Source organism: Cyprinus carpio, chromosome A11 (genome assembly GCF_018340385.1).
Source record: "Cyprinus carpio isolate SPL01 chromosome A11, ASM1834038v1, whole genome shotgun sequence".
Lineage (NCBI taxonomy): Eukaryota > Metazoa > Chordata > Actinopteri > Cypriniformes > Cyprinidae > Cyprinus > Cyprinus carpio.
In genome coordinates this window covers 4800818-4810406 of record NC_056582.1, presented here as the reverse complement: position 1 = coordinate 4810406, position 9589 = coordinate 4800818, and the positions used below count along the sequence as shown (strand labels likewise).

At 37.2% G+C, this 9589-nt stretch overlaps 1 protein-coding gene across 1 annotated transcript; it reads right to left on the bottom strand.

The window, feature by feature from the left end:
- Positions 1–4230: 4230 nt before the first annotated feature.
- On the bottom strand, positions 4231–7133 carry LOC109087356 (gamma-interferon-inducible lysosomal thiol reductase). The gene is made up of 7 exons (XM_019101566.2): positions 6924–7133; positions 5480–5668; positions 5321–5389; positions 4943–5032; positions 4685–4837; positions 4517–4585; positions 4231–4416 (listed from the first exon to the last, which is right to left on the bottom strand). The coding sequence occupies exons 1-7, from the start codon at positions 7062–7064 to the stop codon at positions 4357–4359; spliced, it is 771 nt and encodes a 256-aa protein (XP_018957111.2). The 5' UTR covers positions 7065–7133; the 3' UTR covers positions 4231–4356.
- Between the last annotated feature and the right edge of the window lie 2456 nt (positions 7134–9589).

Below are 9589 nucleotides of genomic sequence, written 5' to 3'. Positions count from 1 at the left end.
ATCCAAAGACGGAAGAGGCCTGGGCACAGCTGAAGAGGCGACACTATCCGCTCTTCCAAATTCCATATACTATAGCAGCACAAAAGCCTATTACAAATCAGAAAACAATTTGGGACGAAGGACATTCTTAGTTAACCGGCTTGCCAGTGATGTAACCTGGTATAACAGAGTACAGTGCATAATGCATGTCTGATGATATAAACTACCTTCATATTAAATGTGATTGAGATCTTTTCATCGAGAACAGAGCTATACCTTATTGAAGCACAGTGAATAAGTCCTAAATGTGATCATTTCTAAAATATATATTTTTTGTGACAGGGTGGGGTTCGGGGTGTCGACTGGTGTTTTGTTTTACTCTGTTTTGTTTTTCAAGTGTTGATGGCACTCGAAAACATTAATATATGCATTTCATCATCTAACTGAAAACATATATCCTGTATGTGAAATCTATGTGTATTATGAGCACTAATGAAAGCCCCTGTACAGCCCCTGTTTTTCTGTCAGTGTCTATATTTCCTCTGATAAATTTAATGCCATTTGCTTTAGCAATACATGATATAAAAGCACTTTTAGAATCTTGAGCACATTCAAAACACAGAGCGTTAACCTTTACAAAGATGTTCTTGTCAAACACTCTGCGTTTACAGCTTTACTGCAGATAAAGTGTTTATTCAATAAATATTATTTGAGGGACCAGAAAAATAAAGAAGCACAAACAAAATGGAAATAATCATCGCTTGTTTTCTTTTGTGGTTCTGAACATCTGTATTCATTATAAAGTGGCTCTAAAAGTATGCATAAAAATGTTTGAATTTCATTTCATTTAGATACAAAATATTAAACTAAGTGGCATCCTGAAACAAATGATGTTTGAGTTTTTGTCAGAAGTACAGTAATGTCACTTTTATTAGCCATTTATGGTGACTTTTATGTGATGTATGAAGTCAGTTTATTATGAAGAACAGTGTCAATTGATTTATCATTTCAAACTTAAACTTCTGGTTGTGACATGTTTTCCTTGAGGGGGATAAAACACTTGCTTTGATATTATATATTTGATATTTCTTTAAGCATTTAAGCATGACTTAAATTAGATACTTTCTGGGGCAACTGAGGGTGCAGGTTTTTACCATTAAAAAAACAAAACAAAAACCTTTTATATCAGTGATGTCAACTCTCTGCCCTTATGTTAGTAGTCATGATGGATGAGAATGATAGATACTGAGGGGAATGAGTGTACCTGAAGCTACAAAAAGAGCATCTGGTGGAACATCTGCTCAGTCAGTCATGGTGCATCTCTGAAGATTCAATGGAAAGTGAAGCATTAATTAGCAGATTAAATAAAAGCATAGATTTGTGTGTGAGGATATAACTGGGTTTTGTCCATGTGCTGTGCAGTGTTCTATTCAACTAGGAAAGTTGAAATTTCCAGCTATCTACTTGGAGAAGTGCAACAGAATGTCACGAGACTTGAGACATTCAACTTCAACAAATACAGTTTTACCAAGATGCGAGTCTGTGATTTCACGCTTGCCTGCACTCAGACAGATGTACTGTACACATTCACATATTTACTTTTTAAGAGATAGTTCAGCACAAAAGGCTGCAAAAGCAATGTAAATGCATCATAAAAGTGGCCCATAAGTATTGTGCACTATAATCCAAGTTATTAACTTCTTAACTTCAATTTCTTAAGTTCTTTGGAAGTTGCATAACAACAAGAACAGCAATGCAGAGCATACTTATAGATTCAATAGATATCAGTCGATCAATCGACCGACCGATCAATAGATAGATAGGTACAGTAGATTTTGAAAAAGTGCACTTTCCATCACCATGCCCCTTTAGGGACTCCATAGAGCACTAGTAATCCAGATTAGGAAATATGAAAAAGTGTGTATCTAGATCATTGTGATCCAATACAATTTTGCTTTGAAAAACCAGCAGAAAAGTAAAATAGACTACCTGTTTCTGGATTTCCAAATCCAGATCATTCTAATCCAGATTAAGCTTTTTAAACAACTGGCCCTGGGTGTTTTGAAACATTGTGTTGTAACAAGCAAGATGGCGGACTCATCATTCAAGGAACACGCACATCAAGCTTAAAGTCCTCAGTACTCTTCAACATGAACCTAAACTTTACAATTTATGAGTCGTCCGTTTTTCCAAGTATTTTTTTTTTTTATCAAATAAAAGTTAGCAACATAAATGTGAACATACACTTTACATTTGTCAGGTAAATAGGTTTACTTTGCAGGAATTAATAGATTTATGCACAGATGTTTGATAATGATTGCTTATGGATTGGCTCTACCACTATTTTCATCTTGGAAAAAAAGATTCAATTGACCCTGGGGTACTGATTATTATGTGAAGACGTTTCCAGGTGTTTTGCTCAGAGAAACAAGATTCAGATGTCTTGAGCGAGTGCTTCAACTTTCATAATGTGGACATTGTTAAATTTGCTCAAAACAAACAATACACACGTGTTTAATGTTCAAAATGCACTTATATGGGTTAAAATGGCAGGCAATAAAAAGTATAAAGCCTTTGTCCACTTTATTTTTCTTCCTTTTGGACACAGGAGTTAAAGGCATGTTTTGTTGGAAAAAAATTCCGTGGCACTGCCCTCTGCTGGTAAATATAGGTATGAAGCATTATTGAACTTTTGACAACAACGAGGGCAGCATGACAGCTCAGTGGGTAGCACTGTTGCCTCACAGCAAGAAGGTCCCCAGTTGGAGTCCCGGAGCCAGGAGACCTCACTGTGTGGAGTTTGCATGTTCTCCCTATGTATGTGTGATTATAATTTTTATATAATAACTGGTAAAGACCCCCTTCAACCATTTAATGTGTTTAATTAGTACAAATGATCCAGAATGCTGCAGCATTACTGGTCTTCAATCAGCCCATGTCACACCTCTGTTTCTCTCTCTACACTGGCTACCAGTTGCAGCTTGCATCAGGTTTAAGTCACTGATGCTTGCATACAGAATGGCCAAGGTCTATGCTGAGTCTACATCCCTTCTAGAAGCTTAAAAACCATTATACATTTGAAAGATTTATTCTCAAACGCTTATTTATCCAGTAAAGAAACATATCTTTATGAATGAAACATTGATCCATTCATTCAAATGTTTTTTTTTTTTATTAATTATTTTGTTCATATATTTTTAAAACAGACTGAAAAAAAAAAAACCTCCAGCAGTGTCCCTCAGCACTATAAATTAAATAACTGAAATATGAATAAAAAAAAATTATTTTTACCCATGTCATATATAGTATACTATTTGCAAATAACATACTAGGTGGCTAGACACTGTTGCATACCTTGCCCAATAAAAGCAACATGTTTATTAAACAAAACAAACAAACAAAAAAAAGCTTTATTTGGTTTGAAGGAGGATACATTTGGATGAACTAAGACCAACATTTTATTTTCTTTGAACAGGTTTTTAAAGACATGTTTTATGAAAAAAAAAAAAAAAAAAAAAAAAAAAAAAAATTAACTGAGACACTGCTCTCTGCTGGTGAAAACGGGTATGTAGCAGTAACAGAAAATATTGGAAGAAAAATGGTCCACTAGTAATGGGAGCTCTAGATTTACAGAATTTAAAGGCGTTACTTATACTTTACATGGAGATGTTCCTATCATGACATCAGTACTGCATATTTAACAACGATTAAGATCCAACTTTTGATTTTGTGAATAAAGCTTTTTTTTGTGAAAGGGAGTTGAGCCTCAGTTAAAGAAATGTTACTTTTAGAGATAGAATAAGATATGAAGTGATCTATTCTGCCAAATATGAAAATATAAAGCGATTAAAAGTTTTTTGTGCAGTTTTATGGTTTAGAATTGGTTGAGCAGTTTCTTGAAACTTTAAGTGATTCCAGCGCAGTTCCAGTGCCAAACCCAGTGCCAATGTTTAGAATTTGACAATACATGAGGACATCATGAATTGGTCTGTTTTATGTCCAGATTTTCCATGCATTCACGTGGATTTGAAAAACCCATTAGACATTTTTCTAATGGAAATTTTCCACTGAGGAAAAAGGTCATTAGGAAGACATTAGTCGCCACAGGAGGCAGTTTGTGCTGCATGTTATTGATGTGCTGACATCATATTTGTGGTTTCCTTTAAATTCTTTATTTAGTCTATAATGAAGTTACAAAAAAAACTAAAAAAAAAAACAAAAAAAAACCCAGAGTTTGTCACATTAGTTTACACATACATATGGTTAAAATGGTTAACTTTTTTTTTTTTTAACACCTTATTTTTATCAAGAAAAACAGACTAAAATTGAAAAATCATGAGATAGCACAATTGTGTGCATTATGCAACACTTCTTCCACTAGCAAAAGCTTCGGTCCAGTTTTTTCAGGGCTCCAGTACAGACTGGTGGCTTGATTCCCTGTAAGAAAATTAATTTCATTTGAGTCCTGTTGAATAGCATGTGCCATATTTCAGCAAATCACAAATGGTACATGTGAAAAGACATGAGCATACTGTACTTTGTACAAACTGCATACAAGGGTGAAGAGAGTGGACATAGCCTTATCTTCCCATTCACTTGTGTATTCCTGAGAAAAAAAAAAAAAAAAAAAAAAACCTTATTATCTGTCTTATTTCAACATGACAGATTCAATCAGTGCAACTGCTCTGCTTTGAGAGGGCCTCACCCCATTGAAGGTGATCCAGGGAACATGAGTGTGTGCTGGTTTGAGCGCCTGCGTCTTCACTGCATTCTGATGCATCAAACTCTGGCCAAGCTCTCCTCTGGTACAAGACTCTATGGTCTGCCATTTAACAAACGGTGCATAGAGTTGCAAACACTAGCAAAGAAAAGTAAAGAAAAAAAAAAAGTCTCATAATGGCTCTTCTTCATTCAAACATAACGCTGTAGTGAGGGACAGTAATGTTGGCTCAGAGATGCTTACAGGCTTAGCAGATTTTAGTACATCTGCAGATGACTCCATGCAGTAAATGACAGGAAATGCTGCATGATTGGCTGCATATAAAACACATGCCTATTAAAAAAAGAAATATTAGGAATGTTTAACTAGAGAAAGAGAGAAATCTTTTTCAACTCATCCACAAAACCAAGAGAGCTGCCTTGCTGTTTTTACTGCCTTCACACAGCAGATTCCTGTGGTTTGCATGTTGCTAAGCTAATAAAACAATACTCAAAACATAGTATACAAACACACACACACACAAAAACAATTAATATATTAATCAATCATTTATTATGTAATGACATGCATTTATATTTTATTTATACCATAGTCAACACTGTTATTAGCTAATAAACTCACCTCTACCATGTTAGCATAGCACTCAGGTTCTCCATGTTGACATGAGAATGAATTCTCTTCAGGAAGTTCTAAATTGCAAGTTAACAGTCATAGACAAGAAACATCACAACATTTTAACTATTACAACACACAGACTCCTATGAAAGAGCAGAGGTGTACCTTAGCATTGCCGAAGGGAACCAGGTTGACCTTCATTATATCTTTAAGTAAAGTCCAGGTTGGGAAGAGTTGTTCTGTTAGGAACGCTCTGCAGCCTGGACAAAGGCTCTCGTAATAGAGAGTGATCTCTACGGGAGGAACCACTGGGTCTGGCCGGGTTGCATTCAGTTCCATACATTGTTTCCACACCTATTCAAATGCATAGAGGGGGAAAAAAAAAAAACCCTTAGGAACAATAATAAAAAAAATCTAGAAATTATCCAGTTTGGCAACATACAGTAGGGTTACATTCATGGAATGTGAACAATCAAGTCATAAAAACGGTGTCTGATAGCACACAAACATCAGGTGACCATTAATGAAATTCAGAGAATTGTAAACATGCAAAGTGTTGTTAAATTATAGAAATGTTAATTTATAAGTCACAGGGTAATTTAAGTATCCCTGCATGAAAAGACAAATTTCCAAGATAAATCTGACATGGGAAATTTCATTGAAACTTTAGTATGACCTATAGTTGATCGTTTGCTTCCGTTACACTACCAAGGGCTGAAACACTCCAGGAAAGCTATTTTCATGTTGAGCTCATCAAAATGACCACAGCTGATCACAGTTGAAAGTCAAATGGCTTTGTATGCCATTGAGAAGGTGATTAGCTACACCTGATTGAGTTCACGAGTCATTTTTAGGAGGGATGATCCTGTTTCTAACTCAGTGAATGTTTTTTTTTTTTCTAACATGTTGGTGTTCTATCTTTCACTTGGATGTTATAAGTTAGAGTAAATACAGCAGAAAAAGCTGTATGTGAAGCAACAAAATGTAAGGGGGTGATTCTTTTCTATAACAACTGTAAGTAAACAAACAGTCAGATTCAAAAGTTAAACAAGTTTTCTAAAACCCATCATTAAACAAACTTTTTACAGGATGAACTTCTGACCCTGAACTCGGAGTATAAGAACATACATTTGTAGACATGAGGACCATCATCAAACTCATGATGTGAACCAGGAAACCTTGTGGCCTGTTTAATTGGAAGCTGTTTGTGTTCAAAAGCATGACAGTAATTTAGAAGCACAAAGAAGTCTTTAAAAGTCATGTTGAACACAGCTTCATTACAAGACCAGTGTTTCTGTGCAATACTCCAAAAGTCAATATTCTAAAAAGTCAGTAACACACTGCAAATTAACATCAGTTATTATATTGCATAATGCCAGTGAAAACCTTAATAATTCTGTATTGTGGGTCACCTTAACCATTTTTAAATAAAATGATTGACATGTCTTAAGATGCAGCAACGTTACTGTACAGTTTAAACAAGCCACAAATCATTACAATAATGACACTGAACTGCAGAAATTCCTCTATCATTTAAGATGGCAAAAAAAAAAGAGAGAAAGAACTTAATTGTTTTAAGACTTAAAATCAACCTCTTAAACAGACTTACCCCACATTCTATGGCAATTTCCAGAGACCTGCACCATTGGGATGGAGGGTATCCACATGAAGGCTTTGGGTGAGATTTACACTGGATTTCATAAACTCTGAGGAATATGAAATAAAACACACAGAGCATTAGAGTGTTCATGCTGTTGGTATTTAGAGAGTCCCGTAGCTTTCTGTGAGCAGTAGGAGAGCTTGCATACACTTTCCTCCCATAAAAAATAACCTCCAATCAACTGTGAGCAGCTGCAGCTGAACAGACACAACACTTACTGACCTCAGATCAGCAAAGAGAAGCTGCCCATAAGCAAATAGGGTTCACAACTGAGTGTTGTGGCTTTGTAAATATTACAATAATAGATAACTATACAGTACTACCGTAATAAAATCTTTAAATATCTTAATTGTTTGAGTTGGTCATACCAAAACAAATGCCTAAAATCTACAGTTATTACTCATTCCATATCTATACTTTTAGTATATATTTATATATTTATTTTATATATATTAATTTTTAAAGATATTTTTATACACCTTTATTTGACCCTCAAACTTTATTTATTATATTAAGTATTATTTATTTATTATATTATATTATTAAAAGCCCTTGCTACGTGTACTGCGTTTAAGCTAACTGAGACTTGTTATAGCACTTGTATATCATTGCTCTTTTTTTGATTTTGATTGCTTCCATTGTCCTCCTTTGTCGTTCTGGATAAAAGTGTCTGCTAAAATGACTAAATGTACTTTTTATCTTTAACCACAACTTAAGTTCAATTAACAATCATACAAATAGAGGGAAATCTGCTTTTCTCATTGTTCTTCGATACAGACTGAAGAGTACATGAAATTAAATGTTATTTTGTGATAGTATCTGTTTGGATTTACATGGGTTTGTGTTATGTTGCTGTTTTTGGGGGTTACCATTTTGAAGATTAGAGCCTGTGTTTAGGTTGATAATGGGACAAGAAACATTAAGACTGTAATGTAATGTCCAAAGGCTATATGAACTGCATTAAAACAATAACTGTGCATGTGCCATTGTAGTGAAAGTCTGTTAGTTATGTTAGCACATGTATGGGTGCTACTGCCAGCTAATAGTTAGTTGCTATTTTTAATTGTATCCAATAAACTAAGCTCACTTTATTTATTTATTACTTATTTATTTCTCTATCAGTCATTCATTCATTCAGTTGGCTTACTCATGTCACGCCCCTGGACTCATTATGTTGTGTTTTCCCTCCATGTGTTCGGTGTCCCTTGTTAATTAATCATTCCACTCACCTGTATTTCCCCAATTATCTTGCGTTTAAAGGTCCTAGTCTGTGTTTGTCAAGTCAATTTGTTTGCTATGTATGCGCCTACTGTGGATTATCCCTATGATTCCTGGATTAAAGACTCTTTGCTTGTACTCACTGTTTCTCTCTTGTTCCTCCCGCAGTGAAGTGTGACAGATGACCTGACCAAAACCTTTAAATTCAGTTTGTTTACCTTCTGTTTGTTTTCCAGTTTTCCTCAGTCCTTTTGTTTTTGTTGTGGTGTTATGGATCCCCCTCCTTTGCCTGGAATACCTCCTCCTTGAGCAGGGGGAGTAAATGCTCGGGGCCCACACCAGACTGTTCTGGGTCCTGTCAAGCTTTACCAACTACCCAGAGGATGTGCTTGTGCGTTCTATGACGCCAGTTTAAATGTCGTGCACAGAGCGCCATCGTCCGAGAACAGTCCCTGAGTGAATTTCGCCACCTTTGTGGAGTGGACACTGGTGTGAAATGGATCTGTTCCCCGCCGGTTCCCAGGGATTAATCGCCAGTGCCACTCCTGACCCAGAGCCCAGCCCATCATCTCCCCAATGTGTCAAGCCCACCACTGGTGGAGAGCCATCGCCTCATGGATCTGCAGTGCTGAGGATCACCGCGGAGCCAGTGCTGCTGAAGATGTCAGTAAAGGGGAGTGAGCTGGCAACAGCGCCTGCAACGAGGGAGAGTGCTGCGGATGGTGTGAGCATGCAGAGGAGCTCCACCCCCTGCACCGGGGCTGAGGGAGGGCTGACAATGGAACGCCAGAATGAGGAGGATCTCCTTGAATGGGAATCGGGACTGAAAATTGAACTGGCCCCTCTCCTCTCTCTGTCGTCTCTACTGTTCCCGTCCAGCCCTCCTTTGTTCTTGGTTTCCTCGTCCAGCCCTGAGGGGGCTTCCAATCCTCCAGTGCCTTTTCCTTGAAGGTGTCCTCCAGTGCCTACTCCTAGAATGTGCCATCCAGTGCCTGCTCCTTGAAAATGCCTGCCCTCCCACCTGTTCCTGCCTCAACCGCTGTCATCTGGTAGCCCCTCTACTCGTACTCAGCCCACCATCATTGCATTGCAAGCTATGCGGGACTGCCATCCTCCAGCATCGCTGTGATTGTCTCCTGCCTCTGAGGCCTGGACTCCGCCTCGGCCCGTTGACCCATCGGCTCCACCATGGCTTCTAGATGCCTCCTCTGTCATGGCCCAGCAATCCACAAGCTCCACCTGGCTCCCTCGTTCCTCCGGCTCCACCTTGGTCTGGCGTCGACCATCTGACAACTCAAATATTTGCGTTAAATTTTTTTTTTTTTTTTTTTTTTTTTTTTTTTTTAAATAACTAATTGGGTCTACTTGGTTTTATTTGTGCAGATACTTTTTTTTTT

Coding starts and splice junctions, on each gene's coding strand:
- LOC109087356 (XM_019101566.2), bottom strand. CDS start 7,064: ATGAACACTCTAATGCTCTGTGTGTTTTATTTCATATTCCTCAGAGTT. Junction 5,669..6,923: donor AAATTGCCATAGAATGTGGG/GTAAGTCTGTTT, acceptor GCATTTGAATAG/GTGTGGAAACAATGTATGGA. Junction 4,417..4,516: donor TTGTATGCAGTTTGTACAAA/GTACAGTATGCT, acceptor ATTTTCTTACAG/GGAATCAAGCCACCAGTCTG.